We start from the raw sequence: 22,238 nt of genomic DNA on the forward strand, positions 1-22,238 counted from the left end.
CAAAGGGAACTCGAACCTCCTCCCCGCGCCCTCCACCACCTCCAGGGCGGACACCGACTCCCAACCGGCAGGATGTACCGAGCCGGCCGGGAGTGTCTCACCTTGGTCTCCATCCCTCGCTGTCGTCATGGTGACCGCCGGAGCCACGCAGCCCCGCCCCTTCCTCATGACGTGGCCCCGCCTCCTCCGAACCCGGAAGCGCGAGGCTCGCGCCCACTGCGCGAACCGTTCGGGAGGGGGGAGCGCGGCAGCTGAGGCTCGCCGGGCCGCGCGCCCCGCCCCTCGGAGGCCCGCCCTCCAGCTCGCCCCCACAGCCCGCTGTGCCTGCGGGTACTGAGCGCTCCGGCAGCCGGCGGTGACCTGGACCCAGCCGCCTCCCCGGCCCGCGCCCCTACTGGAGGGAAGAGCCGCCTTGGGGAGGAGGGAAAGGGACGTGGGGGAGGCCACGGCAGGTGAGGGGTGGGCGAGGCCCTGGAAGCGGGGTGTGGGTGTGTGATGTGTATAGGTTTGCAGGTGGGTGTGTATGTACTGTGTGCGGCTGCCTCTGTTGGTGTGACTTTGTTAGTGTGGCCCCTAGTGGGCCGGTCCATGTGATCATGCACGTGACCGCATGTCCCTCTGTGTATGTGTATCTGTCTATCTGTCTGAGGTCAAGTTTGACTTCCTGAGGTGGTCGTTGTACTGTGACCCTGCCTTGTGGCTTTCACAGGCGGGACTGGGAAAGGGTGGGGTCTGTGTTTGGATCATCTGGGGATGGGGGTGCGGGTCTCTTGACCAGGGCATACTATTGTAATCTGGTCCCGGGGATACACTGCTGCAGCCCAGGAATATGTTTTTCAACTTTTAAGAACTCTGAGCAGAAGCTAGTTATTTTGAAGATTGCACCTCAGCCTGAAAGTGACAAATGTCTTTGTCATTGCTCAGTACCTGGTGTGAGACTTGTGAATGGGGGATGAGGAAAGTAACAGGACTAGAGTGCGTTGCTTTCCTTCTTCTGGCTTTCCTAGGGAGTTATAAATTCTGCATTTATGCTGCTGCTTTGTCTTCTTGTACAATGTTCCAGCTCCTGTTAGCAGCATGATTCAAGAGACCGAGGAGTAACTTAATAGCTGTGTGCAAATTTCCAAGAGCTTTTATACCAAGACAGTACAAGATGAGGTGTCACAGAAGAAATGTCAAGTTGGCAGCTTTTCCTCCCATGAGGTTTAGACAATAATGGAGTAAGTTCCTGAAGAAAAGAGGGATAAATGTTCCCCTAAAGAAATCTGGAGGAAGAAAGGATAGCTGTGTACTGGTGTGGTGAGCTGTTGAGATTTGCATTAAAAAAGCCAACTGCATTGCCTAGAGACTCTCAGGTCCTAATATTTAGTTACTGCTGGCATTAATAATTACAGACTGTCCATATGTGGATCAACTACAGATTGAGATAAAGGATCCAAAAACCTCTGACTAGTTAATCTGGTTATGTGACTTAAACATTTTTAAAGATGATTTCATTGACTGTAAACTGGCAGGTTCTGTTGAATCCCTGAGGGGTAAGTGCACACTCACAATTGGCAATTTTATTGTCTAGCACCACAGGGCCAGAGAGGACTAACTGTCCAAAGTACTCCCTGAGGAGGGATTTCTTTAGGCAAGATTAAGGCTGATCTCTGTAGCCCTTTTCCCACCAGCATGAACAGGTGCTTTTGTTTTTGCGAAGAATTGAATTGTGAGAGATCAGATCAGTGTTGAGCTCCTGGTCGACATTCTTTCTTATTTAATACTGACCAGCTTGGTCACAATCTCAGTTAACCTTTTTTTGCCATATACAGAATGTTCCTCTCGTGACTTGGAAAAGTATACCCCTTTAGTGAATGAAAGAGAGCTCGGAGAACAGACTTCCTTTTCATACCACTCACAGCTGCTTTCTCTTTGCAGCAGTGAGTTTTTTTGTTTTTTTTTTTTTTTAACTTAGATGTCAGTTGGTCAGATGCAACATTTGGTATCTATCTTACCTTTCATGTATTGCCAAACTAACACAAGTGTTAAAATCACTTGCCTCTACAAAAATTTAGTCACAGTTGGGTGGAATCTCTCCATCCAGTGAGATTAGTTATAAAATGTTATACTGAGGTGGTTGTGAATAATGCTGAGGACTGTGGTAAGGCACATCTTTCTACTTGTTGCTCTGGGAAGAAGTGGATGTCAGTGAATGTGTGTGCCTGTGTATGATCTGTATGTCTATGATAGTTTGGTTTGTACCTTGCAGCTGATTCCAAGACTGAATTAATTTATCCCAAGTTTGACAAATCTAGAAGCTACCTTTCTGGCTTTAAGTAGCTTAGATGTTTTATAAACCTACTGAGTAGATTCCAGGGGCTTAGATTTTTTTTTTTTTTAACATGTTAATATTCGTTAAGAGAAAATGGATATGCAAAGAACGATTTTCTTTATTCCAGGATGAATTATAACTACATCTGTGCACACTGATTTCAGCGTAAGACTGGCTAATGATATTCTTGGTACTTTTGAGAACAGCTTATGATTTTAACAAACTTTTCTAAAATTACCATCCTAGCCTTGAGGGAACAGACCATTATTGCAATGTCAAGGTTGTAAATCAAGTTTAATAATGGATGCCTACGTCTCCCATCTCCTTGGGGTTTAGTAACCTCTCCAAGATTAGAGGTAACTGTTATGATTGCTAAGTTCCCTGAACTCCTGAGTTGGCAGATGTGGAGGGCCAAAAAGGAGTCCCCAGCTCCTGGCCAGTCCAGAGAACTGCACCCGCTGACCAACCACTCAAAATAACAATTCAGAGTCAGCCCAGGAGGTAAGTGTTATGGTCTTGAACACATCCTAGCCTTGTTAGGAAATCCAGACTTGCTCTGGGGGTAGAGGACAGGATACACAGCAAGTATTTGAATCCTTCCAAACCAGGGGGTGGAAGTTCCTCGTTTGGCAATAAGAATCTGCAACAGGGAGCTATAATTTCAAGTTCCTGTTACGACAATATAGATGCCTGAGCAAGGAGGGGCAGCCTTTCCCTTGAAGATGCCCAGCCATTCCAAAGCTGTTAGATCCCTGGGTCAGAAGAGACTCTAGGATTGCCTGATCCAGTCTCCTTAGGACATAGTCATCCATTTAGTCAACAGATAATGCCTGTTCTGTGCCAAGCACTGTTCTAGGCTTTGAAAATACAGTGGTGAAACAGTCATAGATGGGAAAGCAAGCTCAAAGAAGGTCAGTGACTCTTCCAAGGTCACGCAGCTATAAAAGCTAGAAATCACTAATCTCACCACAAGAGACTGCGTATTTCTTCTAAAGACCCATGTTTTGTTGCTGGTTATAGTGCCTTCAAGCCTGTCCTGGTATTTGATCATAGATCTTTCAGAGGAGGGTATATCACATTTAATCACATCAAGAACTGCATTAAGAACTACATGTGAGGTTCTGAAACTATGTTCTGCTAGAGTTAGATTTATGGCATTTTGTGACTTGATCAGGACGCAGGCTTCTATTACCCCCTTTCTCTAGTGTGGACTGTTCCCTGAAACTCTATCAGACATCTTTGTTAAAATGGATTCTTAAGATACTGTCAACACATAGGTGATGGTACTGCAGTTTGGAATCATTTACCTAGGACAGGCATTCTGGTGTCAGAACACACTGTCCTACCTCTGGTCCTAGCTCTGCAATAGACAGGAGATCGCTGGTAAGTCATTTAAGTTTTCTAGACCAGGTTCTTCATCCGGAGGAACTAAGAAAGTAATTATCTCTCAGGGTCCCCTTCTGCTCTATGACTATAGGACTTCACCAAATTGTTTTCTGTAGTTTAAGTATATACTGACAAGGTAAAATAGCCCATTTCTTTGGTTTTACCATCTAAAGTATTGTTTTTATAGTTAGACCAGACTCTACATTTGGTTCTGATGTAAACATGAATTCTTGACATGAAACATCACATGCTTTTATTTCAGGGTTAACCTCCATTTCAGCTAATCATGGGAGAGATTAAAGTCTCTCCTGATTATAACTGGTTTAGAAGTACAGTTCCCCTTAAAAAGGTATGTATGGTTTTACTACACCTCTTATTTGCAAAATCTTGTATTGTTTTTGTTTGTGACTTAGATGTTATGCCTTAACAGTGTTTGAGAGGAAAGGTTATTGCCAAATATCAGGAGTCTGGGTCGTAGGGCATAAAGTTCACCCCTTCTTTGTCAAGTGCAGTGAACTCTTGAGACGCATTCAAGAGTAAAAGTGGGTATAACTGTACTCATTATTTTATAATTGCTTTTGTGTATTCAAGCAAACAGGAATATGTGTACTCTGTAGATAGTGGAAAGCTTGCAGCAACAGCAACTATACAGTACGTGCAGTCAGATTCGATTATAAAGCCTTTTCCTGTCCCTCAGATTTAAGATTTTCAATGGGCCACATTATAGATCCTCTGTAATGGTAGCCATTTTCAGGAAATCTTATTTGCCTGAGATGTCATTCACAGTGAAGTTTGACTGTCGACTCTGAGTCCCTAATTAATCCCAAATGTTTGGGGATCATACTGGACAAAAGCTAGTTAAGTCACAGAGCAAAGTCTTTGCTGATCCCTTTGCAAAAGTATGAGATGAAAATCATCTATGTCTCTGTTATAATTATTTTGTCAGGGTAGACATCTGTGGAAGTGCCATGCAGGTTTGAATTAACAACAAAACTATTCTATATAGAAATTTGAGATACAGTTCTCCAAGTGTAAACAGAGTATCTGCTAGACAACTGGCACTGTTGTAGGAGGTCAGCAGATACTTTATTTAATTCTTAACAGTTTAACAAAGCTGGTAGTGATGTGCCCCTCTTGCAGATAAGAAAACCAAGGTCCAGAGAGGTTAACATGTTAAAGGTCACTCAGCCTGGTAGAGTCTGCCCATTAAAATCAAATTAATCTGACTTCAGAGTCAGAAGTACTTGACTGCTTACCAAAGGGAGCTGCCCTTCCTTCTTGTTCCCTGGGAAACTCCTGCCCGTGCTAAATGATAATTGGGTCTTGCAGTCCCTCTGCCTTGTCCCATCCCCTCAAATAATTCATGTGCGCTCATCTTGATAGCTCACTTTCTCAGCAAGCTGATCACCAGACCCCAAACAACCCACACTTTGCTAAATATTCTTAGAAGTAGTTATAGGAGGTAGTTTGGTTGATGTGATTTTCTCCAGTTGTGAGATCAGTTTGGTCCACAAGTCATGATAAGTTTGCTTGAAATTTCGTGGTGCTAGATTTTAAATTATCAGGTAGATATTGCATCTTCTAAGGGATTTCTGACAAAATTGCCATTCAGAGAACTCTGAGAAAATTGAAGTGATAAACAACTTTTAAGTATTTATGGCTTATATTCAGAACATACTGTGTCAATTATATCTCAGTAAAGGGGGGGAGAGAACATGCTATTTTTGTTACTTTTCTCCCAAATAGATTATTGAAATAACTTCCTGGAAAATTTCAGAGATCTAAATATTCTTACCTCATATTAATTTTATTATTACAAGATTGGGATTTACTGTGTGCACTGTCAAAAGCCATTAAGAGATTTTTACCACAATCATAGCCTCCCAAAATAAAATAAGAGCAAAATTGTGTGTGGCAAGATGCCAAGGGCAGAAACATGAGTATGAGATATTACTGTCATCATCTGTGACCTGGGGATGTCTAAAAGGGAATTGTTAGATTCCTCTGGACTGTGCCTTGCCCCATTTGTCTGCTCCCAGTGATGCCAGTGATCCCAGTCAGTGTGTTACCATCCACAATGACACCAGTGGCCCACAGCACTGCCAGCTAGGAGCTCTCAGAAAATAGAACCTGGAGGCCTTGAATTTTTTAATGTAAAAGTAGGATAAATAATTGATTTGCATTGGCAAAAGTTCAGAAAGTTCAGGTATTTTTCCAAATATCACGAAAAAGTCAGCCACAGAAAACAAAAAGTAAACTATCATGCAGTGAATAATACTAATATCTAACACTCACTGAAACTCTCACTGCCCAACTCCACGCTGAGCCCTTGACTTGTTTCAGCTCACTTAATGCCCATCTTTTTTCCCTTTGGGTTAAGAACTACTAATTCAGGAAGGTTTCTGATGCCCTTCCTCCTCCCAACCCTCTTTTCTCAAGAAAACCAGTTTTTCCCTGTGCCCATTCCCTACACCTGACTGACTGGTTTGAAACATTCTTCCAGAACAGGGACACCTACACCTGCTGTGTCCTTCCTCTTTAGCAAAAGTCTCCCCCTCAAAGACGTGGTGTAGATCAGGCTCCAGAACCATCTCCTGAGTGGTACCATCTCTCCCTAGTTTGTCCCTAGAGCCTGGAGTCTTTCCTCCCCTCCGGACAGCACTGGAGAATGACTCTGCAAATTGCCTCTTACACCCACACAAAGCCAGAAGCATGGGGAAGAAATAAGATGCCAATTACAGGGTTTACTGTTTAATGGTAAACAAAACAGGCTTTTATAATCATGGATGGGAAGGAAAATGAAAAAACTGATTTTAAAAAAAGCTTTATAGTCTTTGGAAGGATATAAGGCAATTCTGTACAGTATGTTAGCACATAGAAGAAGGAAAAAGAGACCAAAGCAGTTTATTTATTATACACGCTAGTCTGGTGTGATCCCCAGGGTACCTTGTAACAACCAAGGCGGTGGCATTAAAATTGTCACAGAAATTATAGTGTAAAGTAACAATATCAAACCAAATCCATAAGGTTTTCCATTTTTTTTTTATAACTTTCCCTCCAGATTATCGTGGATGATGATGATAGTAAAATATGGTCGCTGTATGATGCAGGCCCCAGAAATATCAGGTGTCCTCTGATATTTCTTCCTCCTGTCAGCGGAACTGCAGATGTATTTTTCCGGCAGATTTTGGCTTTGACTGGATGGGGTTACCGGGTTATAGCTGTAAGTATTATTGATTCAGTATTACAGTTCAAGTCCACATTTTTTGGGTTTGGTTGTTTTTTTGTTTTGTTTTGTTTTTTGTATGTGGGTACTTCTGTTCCTGATTAACTATCATAATGGGCTTTTTTTTTTTTTTAGTTGAGGTAAGATTGTTTTCCTTCTTTAAAATGTGAAATGAAGCCTTTGGAAGGAAGGCGGTGTAGTACATGGACATACAGAGATGCAGAGGGTACAAACTTCTGTGGAAACCTCAACGCCCAGCTTTTATGTACATTCTCTTAACTCTGAATGGTAGGAAGCATTGTCCTTGTTTAGAGATGAGGAAATGGAGGTCCAGCCATTTTGGTGATCGTGGCAGGCCATGACCACTAGGTGGTGGAAGGAGAACCAGTCTGAGTCTTCTGACTCCATTTCCACTCCTGGTTCATTACACCACTGCCTGCAAGGGAGCTGAATGTGCAATATTATACAGCGGAGGGGTCTGCTGACATTCAGCTGACTGAAAGCTTGCTTTAATGTAAGTCTTTGACTGTTGGGATGGGTCTTATTATAGCCCATACTCTCAGCATTTACTTAAGAAGTTTTTTGTTTCTAATTGTTATTTTATCACTGAGTTTGGTCTAAATCTAGTTTCCCATTGGTCATTCTTGAATCTCTTCTGGAAGAACAGTGTAGGTGAGGAAGGCACCGTTGTTCATGACGCGACTGTGTAACAATGGAGGCTGGCCAGGGGCTCCTGGGTGGCTTGGTCGGTTGAGTGTACAACTCTTGATTTCTGCTCAGGTTTGTGAGATCAAACCTGATCTCACAATCTGCCTCTGTCTCTCTCTCTCTCTCTCTCTCTCTCTCTCTCTCTCTCGATACTAAATAAATAAACTTTAAAAACAAAAAATAATGGAGGCTGGTCTCCCTACTTCTCAGGAAGGAGAGATTCTTGGGCTTTGGAGTTGGCACTTGTTTCTGGGAGCCGGAACAGTAACATGTAAAACGGGTCTCCCTGTGGGAATATTGCTGTTACTGTACATTTTATTTACTATCTGAAGGAGAGAAAATGTGGACCAGATCTCTTTTCTCGGAAGGTAACTTAAAGTTTTACTGGGTTTACCACCAACTGGGGCCACACGGAACAAATCCAGTTCTTCCTCCTGACAGCCCTTCTCGAGAAAACGAGTTATTGTCAACTTGCTGCCTTCCCCCCAGGTCTTTTCTTTCAGGAGAAATTCTCCACATTCTTTGATCATTCTTCATGTGGCATGTTTTGAGTCTCTGCAACATAATCCTCCCTTGTTCTGGGTTTTCATAATTCCTCTTGGTTGACGGCATTTCAGGAAAGCGGGGTGGCAAGCACACTCATCCCAGCCCTCCACAGCCTAAGACACGACAGTACCTTTCCTGGTAGCCTCTGTTGATCAGCCAGGGAGGGGAAACTGAGCGGCCACAGACGTCTCTCCCACTTCAGAGCACTGTCTGAAGTTGACTGTGTGTTTTTTGCTCCAAGCTGGCAAGTCCAAATTGCTTTGCCTTTTGGCTGGATATTTCTTCTTGCCCTCAAGCTTCTTGATGTGGGATTTCCTTATTTCATTAGCTAGATAATGAATCAAGAAAGGGCCAGGGGCATCTGGCTGGCTCAGCTGGTGTAGCGTGTAACCCTTGATCTCGGGGTTGTGGGTTTGAGCCCCATATTGGGTGCAGAGATTACTTAAAAATAAAACTTAAAAAAGAAAAGGCCAGTGATGTCTTCAAAGTTACTTTGTCCTTATGTGCCTAACCCCACGAGGTTTGTTTTATTTATGTAGTTATTAAAATGTATGTATTCATTTTTGAGAGAGTGAGAAAGGGGCAGAGAGAGAGGGAGGGAGAGAGAGAGAATCCCAAGCAGTCTCCACACTGTCAGCAAGGAGCCCAATGAGGGGCTTGAACCCAAGAACCGTGAGATCATGACCTGAGCCAAAACAGACACCTAACCAACTGAGCCACCCAGGTGCCCCTACCTCACAAGATTTTAAAACTTATTACATACTTATCTAGCAGTTGAAAGGTACCAGTCCTTTTGTCATTTACATTTTTATTGAGATAATTATAGGTTCACCTGTAGTTTTCAGAAATGATACAGAGATATCCCTTTTATACTTTGCCCAGTTTCTCTCAATAGTAACATTTTACAAAACTGTAGTAGGATATTGTAACCAGGGTATGATATTAATACAATCCACCAATCTTAGATTTCCAGTTTTACTTGTACTCTGTGTGTGTGTGTGTGTGTGTGTGTGTGTGTGTGTCAAGTTGTGTACAGTTTTACCCCTATCTTGGGCATAGATATTTTTAAATTAAAGGCTTCATAAAAAATATTTTTACAATATAGGTTTTTTTTCCTTTTTGTTTTGTTTTTAATGTTTGTTTATTTTTGAGAGAGAGAGAGCACAATTGGGGGTTGGGTAGAGAGAGAGGGAGACAGAGAATCCGAAGCAGGCTCCAGGCTCCAAACTGTCAGCATAAAGCCTGACACGGGGTTCGATCCCACAAACCGAGATAGCATGACCTGAGCCAAAGTCAGACACTTAACTAATTGAGCCACCCAGATGCCCTATAATAGCTTTCTTTTCTATCATCCGACTCCAGTTCTCAGATTATCTGCTAGGGAGCAGCTGTTCTTCATCCTGTCAGAATAGTGGAATCTCATCCACAAATGAAATTTTTAATAGTAAAAGTAACATAATTACAGCAAATCTAAAGTTATCCTATTATATACATGATAGTATCAATTCCAGCAACTTGTTAATGACAAAAGGAATCTAAGTTCTTAAAACAACTAGCCTGTCAGACAGGTTTTGCTTATTATTAAAGAGAGTAGAATTCTTTGGTGACAAGCTGCAGTCCTCTAGAAAGGAGGTAGTGACTTGTATTTCTTTTCCTCTTCCTCAGCTTTTATAGGCTACTTAAGGTCAAGCACCATACTTTTTTGGCCACAAATAAAGGTACAAGAAATCAGATATAATGCCTGAGTCAATTAAGAAAAGAGGAACAATTTTAGTGAATACGCACTTCAAGCAATGCTGCCAAAAAGAGAGGGAATTCTCCTTAGGATTTTATTTCGAGTTCTCCTGAGCCATACTTTTAGAATTAAATTGGATTAAAGGGAAAACAGTATTTTTTTACTTGAAAGGGTTCTGCTCCTATTCACCCTTGAACCTCAGAGTTTCTTAGCTATTTGGAAAGTAAACAGACATGAATTGAAATTATTATTCACATAATATCTCTTGTGTGCTATTCTTTTTTTAAATTGGTCTGTTAGGGGGCACCTGGGAGGCTCAGTCGGTTGAACAGCAGACTTCAGTTTAGGTCTTGATCTTGCGGTTCGTGGGTTCAAGCCTCACATTGGGTTTGCTGCTTTCAGTGCGGAGCCTGCTTCAGATCCTCTGTCCCCCACTCTCTCTGCCCTTGCCCTACTTACCCTCTCTCTCTCAAAAAATAAATAAAACATTGAAAAAATAATAATAAAATAAATTGGTCTAGGGGCATCTGGGTGGCTTAGTTGGTTAAGCGTTTGACTTCAGCTCAGGTCATGATCTCATGGTTCATGGGTGTGAGCCCTGCATTGGGCTCTGTGCTGTCACATCAGAGCCTGGAGCCTGCTTCAGATTGTGTGTCTCCCTCTCTCTCTGCCCATCCCCTGCTCATGCTGTGTGTGTGTGTGTGTGTGTGTGTGTGTGTGTGTCAAAAATAAAAGGAGCAGAGCTTGAGCAAATGAGAAATGCTACTATGGGAGTCCTAAATTTTGCATATATATATTTTTTTTAATTTTTTAAATATTTATTTATTTTTGAGAGACAGAGTGCAAGTGTGGGAGGGGCAGAGAGGGAGACACAGAGTCCGAAGCAGGCTCCAGGCTCTGAGCTGTCAGCACAATGCCCGACATGGGGCTCAAATTCAACAGCTCTGAGATCTTGACCTGAGCCAAAGTCAGACGCTTGAATTGACTGAGCCACTCAGGCTCCCCTATATTTATTATTAATTAATAATGTTATTATTTCAGTTGCAGTATCCAGTTTATTGGGACCATCTTGAATTCTGTGATGGATTTAGAAAACTTTTAGATCATTTACAACTGGATAAAGTGAGTACCCTAAAACTAAATATTTACATGTGATTTTAATGCAGCATTTACATTGTAAAGCCTGGTATTGTCTTTGTTTTTAAATGATACTTCTTTTGAGATATAATTCACATACCATACAATTTACCCTTTTCAAGTGTGTGAGTATGGTTTTTAATATATTCATAGATAGGTGCGATATATATTTATATGTAAACATAAATATATTTTATATATAAATAAATATAATATATTCACAAATAGGGTCAATTTTAGGTCATTTTTTTCACCCCAAAAAGAAACCGCATATTCATTATTAGTGACTCCTCACCTTTCTTCTCCTACCCCTGGCAACTTAATCTCCTTTCTGCCTGTGTAGATGTACCCATTCTAGGTATTTTATATAAATGGAATCACGCAGTATTCATCTTTTTTTTTTAATTTTCTTAGTGTTCATCTTTTCTAACTGACTTCTTTCATTTAGCATAATGTTTGCAAGGCCCATCTATGTTGTAGCATGTATCAGTACTCCACCTTTTTATTGTCAAATAATATCCCACTATATAGGTGTACCCCATTTTATTTATCCATTTGTCAGTTCATGCACGTTTGGATTGTTGCCATTGTTTGGCTATTAGAAGTAACACTGCTGTAGGGTGCCTGGGTGGCTCAGTTGGTTAAGCATCTGACTTCGACTCAGGTCATGATCTCACAGCTTGCGAGTTTGAGCCCTGAATCAGGATCTGTGCTGACAGCTCAGAGCCTGGAGCCTGCTTCAGATTCTGTGTCTCCCTGTCTCTTTGCCCCTCCGCTGCTCTCTCTCTCTCTCTCAAAAATAAAAAATAAAACATTTTTAAAAATTAAAAAAAAAAAAAAGAAATAACACTGCTGTGAACATTCGTGGACACACGAACATGGACATGTGTTTTCAGTTCTTTTGAGTTTGTACCTAGGAGTAGAATTACCAAATCATAGTTTTCTTAAATATAAATTACTGAGTGGTTTCATTTTCTAGTGTAATCTGTAGATAATATTTTCTTACTTGTATTTGCATGCACAGATTGTTTTCTTGACGGGATGTATAAATTGTACTTAAGTGCAGTGTTTCCTAAATGTTGAACTGCTATCGATATTTTCATCTAAGGACTATGATGACATTATGTATTCTGTGATTGGTGGGAAGTAAAACTACTTTTTTTTTTTTTTTTTGGTATTTATGTTCAGGATTGATTGTTGTTGTAGTATTCTTCTTGTGTTTGTTTGCAATTAGGTTCACCTGTTTGGGGCTTCTTTGGGAGGCTTTTTGGCCCAGAAATTTGCTGAATACACACACACATCTCCCAGAGTCCATTCCCTCATCCTCTGCAATTCTTTCAGTGACACCTCCATCTTCAACCAAACTTGGACTGCAAACAGGTAAGAACATGAACATTTGGCCAAAATTCTTAGGATTTTCATTCAGTGGAATTTTGAAAATGTTGGCTTGGCGGGGGGCAGGGGGTTGTTGCACTAAGCAGTGGGGGTGTGGGGGTGGAAAGGGCTTGTATCTACCTCTGTCTTCTGAAACTGCCTTGGCTTTTAAAACTAGAAACAATCACCTTTGCCAAAGAAAAGAATGGAATGAACTCTGAATTTAGCTATTTCTATTACTCTGAATTATGGGTTAGCTTTGTTTAATATACATTCATGTGATCCTAACAGGTCCTCTTCAGTTGCATATGTAACTAATATGGTGTTCTGCTTGTTCCGCCTACTGTGTTGTTAAACAGTTCTGTATATTGACTGACACAGTGTTTTTAGGCATTTTGGCTTCCCCCAATTTTTCATCATGTTCTGCAAATCATTGTACACGTTGCTTTTTTCCTTCCCTTTCTGGGTTATTTCCTTGAAATGTGTTTCCAAAAACAGAGAGAATACATTTCGTCTGCCAGCACGTCTTGCACATCATGACACTTTAGCGTTAGTCTGCTTTCGGAAAGATGGAAATGGTGGCCTGCTTCGTGGGGCCACCCATGGGGCGCTTGTTTCCTCTGAGTCATCCTTTCATTGAAGATTCCACTTTAGGAGCGCCTGGGTGCCTCAGTCAGTTGAGTGTCCGACTCTTGATTTTGACTCAGGTCATAATCTCACAGTTTGTGGGATTGAGCCCCGTGTCAGGCTCTGCTGTGACAGTGTGGAGCCTGCTTGGGATTCTCTTTCTCTTCCTATCCCCCTCCCCCTCCCCCCACTGGAAAAAGAAAAGTTATTGAAGATAACATTTTGTTTATTTATTTTTAATTTTTTTCAATGTTTATTCATTTTTTTAAGAGACAGAGACCTAGCATGAGCAGGGGAGGGACAGAGAGAGAGAGAGAGAGAGAGGGAGGGAGACAGATACAGAATCCAAAGTAGGCTCCAGGCTCTGAGCTATTGGTAGAGAGCCTGACATGGAGCTCGAACCCACAGACCTCAAGATCATGACCTGAGCTAAAGTCGAATGCTTAACTGACTGAGCCACCCAGGCACCCTGAAGATAACATTTTAAGTAATTTGATAAGTATCTAATAGTACCTTAAAGCTAATGTAATGTGATTTTTTTTTCATTGCTAGCAAGGTTAGACTCTACCCTAAAAGACAAAGACATCATACCTGTATGATCAGGTTGATTTTTCACAGAATTCTCTAGGTAAACATTGTGTTTGTTATTTTCACATTTCTTTAAAATTGTAGGTAGAGCATGCAACTCTTGATCTCTGGATCATGAGTTTGAGCACCACGTTGGGCATATAGCTTACTCAAAAACAAGTTGTACTCTGTTCTCTTTAAAAATGTTTTCTGGTGTTATCTCAGTAGTTTACTCAGCATTTGTGCAACAATTTCTTACATACATTAGCTACAAATAGTTCATGTCCGGACAATGCACTAAAGCTCATTGATTATTTTTGATGATTTTTAATGTTGTTTTAACTGTCACAAGCCAAGACTGCCCCTACTTTGTTTGTGCCCCTGCATATGAGCTACATTTTATCAAATATCTGAGTGCTTACTTTGTGCCACACATTGAGGCTACAGGGGCAAGCAAAGCCAACAGGGTCTACCCCTCACAGAGGGTACCTAGGCAACATCACCTTGAGAAAATAAGGAAACCCATGGGCGGGATGAAGAAAGGTAACTGAAAGAGGGCCCACTGGCCTTGTGAGGGAAGCTCAACCTCCAACAAGCCAGTCCATTGAGAACACGCATCAGAAGGTGATCTGCACTTTTTATCATTTTCACCATAGGTTTAGAGAAAGTAGTGTTTACCGTATATAATGGCTCTCAATTCTTGTAATTAATGGAATAAATATCAACTAAAAATCACTTACAGAAATCCATAGATTGAATTGCCTTGAATTAGCCTAATTGAATCTACTAGGAGAAAACTTTGGCAGTATAACAGCTCCTTCATTTTGCTATTTTGAAATATCAATCAATCAAGGTGATATAAACCTGAAGGTTGGGATCTTAATTTTTCAGTTTTCTAAAGGAAATAGTTTAGCCATTGGAAATAAGGCCAAATAGTAAAAAAAGAAAAAAAATAGTAATAATAATAATAATAATAATAATAATAAATAAAAAATTCTCAGTATTATCAAAATGTCTACCTTGGCAAAGAAACTTGAAATACCACTTATAATTATTCTAAATTCTCAAATAAAACTTTAATCATATTAAACCGTAACTCTTTGGGAGCTCGGGAAAATGTATATAAAAACAAGATGCTTTAAAGCTAGCTCTTTGGAAGAAGAGATAGGTCTTTTTATCTCTAGATCCCAAGAACATAGCTAATACAAAGCTTCAATATTGAATGAATATTTGCTACTTTTGTGTAACCTTGCAAATTTAAATTATCAGGTCCTTGTTTTACAGCTTTTGGCTGATGCCATCATTTATGCTCAAAAAAATAGTTCTTGGAAACTTTTCATCTGGCCCAGTGGACCCTTTGATGGCTGATGCTATTGATTTCATGGTGGACAGGGTAAGGATCATGGCGTTGGGGTGGGGACACCTTATACTAGAAATTTTTGTGTCTCCTTGCTTCCTGATGATAGATCTGTCTCATTGAGTATGTATTAGAGATGTTTGCTAAACAGCCTTCCATATCAACTTTAACACACCCACACAGATTATTACTGTTGGTAAGTAATTCAACAGAATCACTTGGGGGAAGCTTTTAAAAATACAGATTCCAGGGGCACCTGACTGGCTCAGTCAGTATAGCATGGGACTCTTGATCTGGGGATCATGAGTTCGAGCCCCATGTTGGGCATGGAGCCTACATTTAAAAAAAAAAAAACAGATTCCAAGGCCTCTCCAGCCCACTGAACTGGAATCCCTGGGTGTGGGATCTGGGAACCTGTATTTTTACTCTGTTCCCCCTCTTTCTCCTTGAGGTGAATCTGAAATAGCAGGTCTACAGACTTGGATTTAGGGACTACGGGGCTAGATGGTTTTTCTGAGGTCTCTTCCAGCTCCAAAATCTCTTAAAAATGTTTGTCACTTGTGAGTTATAGGAAGTGGCTTGCTGCCCACAGGTACCTGGTTGAAGAAGCAATTCATGTTGAGGGCTATGGATGCCAGGTTCCCACAGTAGAAAAATGCCACCACCTGGGAGGCCCATGGTCTCACAGATACATTATATTTCCTCCTTGGTGATCTTTCTGGACCCACCACACGTGATACCACCTTTATAAGCACAAATATTACACTTAATGGAAATGTGGGAAACAAAATTAATTCAAAACCTTTGCCTGTGTTTCTTCCTACAGCTGGAAAGTTTGGGTCAGAGTGAACTGGCTTCAAGACTGACCCTGAATTGTCAAAATTCTTATGTGGAACCTCATAAAATTCGGGACATCCCTGTAACCATTATGGATGTAAGCTTCCTTTTAAGTCAAATAGATGGCTTTACCCTTTTAATTGTATATATCAAAATCCTCATAATTATTTTATAATTTTTCAATGTACCTCTTCCAATGCTGCCTTGGATTTTTTTTACACCCTCCCCCCACCCACTTTTTCAGTTCTAAAACAATCAACGTATTGCTTACCCTATTTTTTTCCTGATAGGAATAACACCATTGAAGTAGGAATAAACATAAACAAACATGGTAGTCCTTACCCATTCTGATATATTTTTGCTACAGTCATCAACAGATATTGCACTTTAGCTATTACACATCTATGTAGCAAAGAAAAGTTGCCTCATGGGGGCAGAAAATCAAGAATTCCATAAAATCTAATTAGCACAAAAGCTTGCTACTTATATGCTCGAGTTGTGGTAAAATATATGTTACAAAATTTACCATTTTAACCATTTTTAAGTGTACATTAAGTAAACTTAAGTGGCATTAAGTACATTTACAGTGTTGTGCAACCATCACCATCATCCATTTCCAGAACTTTTCATCATCCCAAACTGAAGCTCTGTACCCATTAAACACTAGCTCACCATTCCCCCCTCCTTCCAGACCCTGGTACCCAACATTATACTTTCTGTCTCTATGTATTTGACTATTCCATGTACCTCACGTAAGGTACATAGACTATAAGGAATCACATAATATTTGTACTTCTGTGTCTGGCTGAATTCACTGAGCAGAATGTTTTCAAAGTCTATTCATGTCGTGGTGTGTATTAAACGCTGAATAATACTCTCTTGTATGCAAGTACCACATTTAGTTTATCCAGCATCTGTTGATAGACATTTGGGTTATTCCACCTCTGGGCTATTGTGAATAATGCTGCTGTGAGCATTGGTGTACAAATATCTGTTTGAGTACCTACTTTCACATCTTGTGGGTATATACGGAGAAGTGGAATTGCTGAGCCATATGTAATTCTGTTTAGCTTTTTGAGAAACCGTGATACCATCCTCCACAGTGGTTGTACCATTTTACATTCCCACCAGCAATGCACAAGGGTTCGAAATGTTCCACATCCTCCCCAACACTTGTTATTTTCTGTTTTTTGATAACGGTGATTCTAATGGGTGTGAAGTGGTATTTCATTGTGGTTTGGCTTATTTTTTTTTTAAATCATGTAACTATTTTGCCTCAAAAACGGGTTTATTCCTAGATTCAAATAATGTTTTTTAACGAATTGATTTTTGTCCAGAAATTTACAAGCATGTAAATAATAACTTCTCATTCTTCACTGTAATCTCTACATTCCGACATTGACCATGACACAGAACAAGCTTTTCAGTACTGTTGGTAAAATATTTTGTCCTCACAGTGCGTTTGCTCTGTTTGCCCATCTTTCAAAGCTGAGCTCATGTACCCAAAGCTTGAGTCACTGGAAACTGTGTTTAAGCTTTGGCAAGTTGGAGGTGCTGTGTGTGTGTGTGCGCGTGCGCGATTAAAAAAACTACTTTTTGAAAAAAAATTACTTTCTGAAAACTTGCTTGAATGTGTGTGTAAACATAAGTTTATGTGGGCAGTAAATGGTGTCTAGAATCATACACTCCAAACTGTTAACAGTAGTTCCCCCAGGAAAGGATCTGGACTTTTTCTTATACTCTTAAAAATTTTTTTTGTTTTTGTTTTTTTTTTCACTAAGCATATAGTATTTATGTAACTGTTTTTAAGTAGTAATAAAATTTACACGTTCTTTTGAGATTTTAGTGATCTTTTTGAAATTAACTGGCATTTTCAATAATGATTGTTCACTATTAATATTCTTTTAATTCAGTTAACTCTGTTTGAGGGGAAAAAATTCATGATAGACTTTTCTCCCAAAGAATGCAACAACAAATTCTGTAGCTTATGTTAGAAATCACCAGGGATCAGTAGGAGGAGGTGGCCCAGGCTGGGCAAGGTTCAGCAGCATCTCTTCACAAGAAAGAAATGCTTTGGGAAGCATTTTCCGTGATGTGGAAAGAACATATTAAAATACCAGTAGGTTCCAGCCTTTGTTTTTTTTTTTTTTTTTTTAAAGGTATTTGACCAGAGTGCACTTTCAACCGAAGCTAAAGAAGAAATGTACAAACTGTATCCTAATGCCCGGAGGGCTCACCTTAAAACAGGAGGCAATTTCCCATACCTGTGCAGAAGTGCAGAGGTGAATCTTTATGTACAGGTAAGTCCCAGCTTGGAAGCCAGGGCACTTTGAACCCACAGTGTATAGTTTGAAACACAAAGCTTGTTTTTTTTTAATGGTGGAATAGGAGAACTACAGAATTCTCTGTAAGAATGAGGCACTTGCTTGATAAAAGTGGTTTACATTAATAATTTAAAGCAGAATTCAAGCAGGTGTGTTAGAGACAGTCAGGTGACTCTCTGCCTACCATCTCTTTTCTAAGAACAGCAGGCCTATATCCACATACCTAGAAGTAGCCATTTGGTATGATGTGACCTTGCCTCCTGGATACAATGAATTCAATCAGAACAGGATACCAGATTCATGAAGCAACTTCCTGATCCATTTTTAGTGCATTAAAATAATACACGCAAAAACTGACAAAAACTGCCACTTTGTCCTCTACCTTAAATGGATATTAAAATAGCAGTGAGGGGGTGTGTGGGTGGCTCAGTCGGCTAAACGTCCAACTTGGGCTCAGGTCATGGGTTCAAACCCTGCATAGGGCTCTGTGCCAACAGCTCAGAGCCTGGAGCCTGCTTCAGATTCTGTGTCTTCCTCTCTCTCTCTGCCCCTCCCCCACTTGTGTTCCCTCTCTCTTTCTCAAAAATAAATAAACATTAAAAAAAATTTTTTTTTTAAGTTTAAATAGCAATGAGAAATTACTGCTTTGGCAGTTTGGCAAGAAGTATCAAGAACTTCAAAAAACAGTCATGTCCTTTGGTCCTGTCATCCACTGTGGCAGTGGATCCTAAGTAGAGGACCCTAAATTCAGAAAAACTTGATGCCTGGAGCCTTTCCTGATGATCTTACTCTGAACAGCAGAGGATGGGAAAGACCTGAGTCACAGCAGCAGGACAGGAGGGTAAACAACAACTTATGGAGCAGTGTGCCACCATTTAAGATGTTGATGAAATTTATAGGAACTTGGGAGAGACTTATTACATATTAAATAAGGAACAAAGATCCCAAATTGTGGGTGTTATTTTTTAATGCTTATTTATTTTGAGAGAGGGGATCGGGAGGAACAGAGAGAGAGGAACAGAGAATCCCAAATAGGCTCTGCTCTGTCAGCACAGAACCTGATGCAGAGCTTGAACTCAAAAACTGCAAGATCATGACCCAGGCCCAAAATCAAGAATCAGATGCCTAACTGACTGAGCCACCCAGGCGTCCCTCAAATTGTGGTTTTTAAAAATACTTGTTTGACTTCTCTGTGTTTTCCAATTTGTCTCTTATTAGTACATATTACTGTGTAATTTTAGAAGTATAAAATATGCCATAGTGACATTTAAAAGAACAATTCTGTGTTTCTACAGATACATTTGCTGCAATTCCATGGAACCAAATACGCGGCCATTGATCCGTCGATGGTCAGTGCTGAGGAACTTGAGGTGCAGAAAGGCAGCCTCAGCGTCAGTCAGGAGGAGCAATAGTTGTGGTGTTCGTTGTTAATGATGCGTGATCCAGAGAGTTCTTGTACAATCATGGCGTCAGTGCCCGCCCGGCGGCCTCTCCATTCGGCTGTCAGGTTCACCGGTTATCACTGTGTTTGGAAGTAGGACTGATTGTCGTCTTTGTGACAGGCGGCAGCTCTTCTAAGCCAGTGTAACTGTTCCCTCTTCGGTTTTTTTAGCTTTTGAATTTGAGGAAGTACTTTTGAAGACTCCCATTTTAAGAATTGTGAAAATTTTGCTACCAAAAGTCATCACCACTGTGTTCTTAAGCGAATATTAATTTCTGAAGTTTGGGATTTTGTGAGGGTTTGTTTCCTTTCTTTTCTTTCCTCCTTTCTTTTTATGTTATTTGCTGTAAATGCTGCACATCCAGATTGTGTATCAGAAGGACATCAGTTATTTTTATGAATTCTTGGTTATTGCCGTTATCAAGTGCCAAGCTGTCACCCTACTGTGTGCTCCCTGCAACATCAACTACTTCTACTTTCCAGTTATACAGAATCATTTTCAGTTTTATCTGTTGTCTTTCTAGCCATTACAGTCATTTGGAATAAAAACTCACTTTCAGCGAATGGCTTTGGTGATTATTGTAGCTGCCCAACTGGGCTACATAGACATAGGACTTTCTGACAAGAAACCGTGGTGGTGTTGGCCAATTTGGTATGACATTACATAAGTTACTTAATCTCTCTAAGTTGCAGTTTGCTCATTGTAAAGTAACAGTAGGTCTCATTTATTGAGCTGTTACTATGTACCAGTTACTTTTCATACCTTCTTTCTTCCCCCTCAATGGGAATGTGTCTTAAATCTCTTTTAATTTTTTTTTTTTACATTTTTTTTAAGTAGGTTCCACGCCCAACTTGGAGCTTGAACTCATGACCCTGAGATTGAGAGTTGCATGCTGCACCTACTGAACCAGCCAACTGCCCCAAATCTCTTTCAAACTATATATTCCTTTTTTTTTTTTTTCTTGCCATTAATTTGTTGAAGAAATAGGCTCATTTGCTCTATGGAATTCCCCACGATCTAGATTTGGCTGATTGCAGTCTCATGGTGTCCTTTAACTTGTTTCTGTGTCCCTGGTATTTCCCATAAGCTGGTACATACATCTAGAGGGTCAGTCAGGCTCAAATTCAGTCTTTTTGGCAGGAATGCTTCATAGGGCTGCGTGCTTCCCATTATGTCACTCAGGAGGCACATAACATCTGGTGGTTTCTAAGTGGTTAACATGATGGTTTAGCTGCCCCTGCTTATCACGGCACAGATGTGTTGTTTCATTGGAGGATGCAAAACAGTGACGATAACTCTAATTTTTATCATCCCATTTATTAACTAGAGTTCTCTGATTTAAAAACAAAAATCTTCCCCTCATCAATTATTTGGTTTCTCTGAGGTACAAGTGAGACAGAAAAATCATCATGAATGCTTCTTTCCCTTTAAGTTTTTTTTTTTTTTTTTTTTTTTTTAAGTACAATCTGTTTTATTTTATTTTTCCAGAGAACAGTTTTTCTTCAATCCTTAACGACTTAGCTCTTTACATAGGCTTTGGTGGAGGTCATGGGGCAGCACCGGCAGGTCTAAATCTGGGTGGTGGTGTTCGGTCCTTCCGTGCTTCACGAGAGCGATTCCTGACTACCTTGCTGTGAATGGCACAACTCACACAGTAATGCAGTTTCACATACAGCTTGGGAAGCACATAGGCGTCGAAGACACTCGCTTCAGATATGTCCCTGACCGCGGCGGCCTCTACTATGTTCCGGATAACGAACTTCTTAATGGCCTTATCCTTGGGGACGCAACGGGCACAGTTGGTGCAGCGAATAGGCTGCACGTGGCCGCGGCCTTTTTTGGCACGACCATTGTTCCTTCTTTTCTTGGTCATCTTGGAAACGAGACCCCGAGAGATCCCTTTAAGTTTTAAGTATATTGAGTTAGCCACCCTATTTCTGACTTAATCCCCACCACAGCCCTGATTAAACTGATTTTTACGGGTGAGGTCATGGAGACTGGGAGGAGCCAAGAGACTTGCTCATCATCACACAGGAAAGGGCAGAGCTGGGATGTTAACTTGGATCTGACCACCACAAAACCAAGGATCTTTCCACGTAGGCCAGTGTCTGCTCTGTCTTGTGACTCGAGAACTGTCGTGAGTTATGGGAAGCACTTGGGAAGCCATGAAGGTAGGAGCTTAGTGTTTTTAACTATTACCATCTGAGACTACTTCCCAACCAACAGGAACTCCTGTGGGCAGAGCCAGGCCACACATGGCCAGTAGCCCCTTCCTCTCCTGATACAGCAATGAACTGTGAGACTGCCCTCTGCTTTCTTTTCACATTCTCCCCGTGGGAGCCATTTTCCCCTAACAGCTTTAACTACTCCCTGGTTCTATGCCCTGAGGATTGCCATTTCCAGCCCCAACGGATTCTGAGCTGGCCTTGAATGCCTGTACATCAGGCCAGACTTCTACAGGCACACCAGACTCCACCTGGCAAAAGCCACACCCATGACCCCAGTGCCCAAATCTAACCCTTCTCTCCTTAACCCACCGCCCCAACTCCCAGCATCACTGTTCCCCAGATGCCCCAGCTAGAAACAGCCATCTTGGATCCCACCCCATCCCCAAGTCTCAAGGTGAAGCAGATACCAAGATGAAACTTTGGGAGCAAG

General features: G+C 41.0%; 1 protein-coding gene and 1 pseudogene across 4 annotated transcripts; one reads left to right on the forward strand and one right to left on the reverse strand.

Annotated features, from left to right (window-relative positions):
• The first annotated feature begins 188 nt into the window (after window positions 1–188).
• SPG21 (SPG21 abhydrolase domain containing, maspardin) lies at window positions 189–20,143 on the forward strand. Of its 4 annotated transcripts, none has more exons than XM_060618287.3 (10): window positions 189–452; window positions 1,064–1,220; window positions 3,963–4,049; window positions 6,762–6,923; window positions 10,957–11,037; window positions 12,287–12,432; window positions 14,890–15,013; window positions 15,804–15,911; window positions 17,974–18,114; window positions 19,434–20,143. In XM_060618287.3, exons 3-10 carry the CDS (start codon window positions 3,987–3,989, stop codon window positions 19,548–19,550), a joined length of 942 nt encoding a protein of 313 aa, XP_060474270.1. In that variant the 5' UTR covers window positions 189–452; window positions 1,064–1,220; window positions 3,963–3,986; the 3' UTR covers window positions 19,551–20,143. The 4 variants fall into 4 exon arrangements, with proteins under 4 accessions (XP_060474270.1, XP_060474268.1, XP_060474267.1 ...); XM_060618285.3 differs by lacking the exon at window positions 1,064–1,220 and adding an exon at window positions 2,709–2,815; XM_060618284.3 differs by lacking the exon at window positions 1,064–1,220.
• An 854-nt stretch (window positions 20,144–20,997) lies between these two features.
• LOC132669005 (small ribosomal subunit protein eS26 pseudogene) lies at window positions 20,998–21,484 on the reverse strand (annotated as a pseudogene).
• Between the last annotated feature and the right edge of the window lie 754 nt (window positions 21,485–22,238).

The sequence above is a fragment of the Panthera onca genome, chromosome B3 (assembly GCF_046562875.1).
Source record: "Panthera onca isolate mPanOnc1 chromosome B3, mPanOnc1 haplotype 2, whole genome shotgun sequence".
Classification (NCBI taxonomy): Eukaryota; Metazoa; Chordata; class Mammalia; order Carnivora; family Felidae; genus Panthera; species Panthera onca.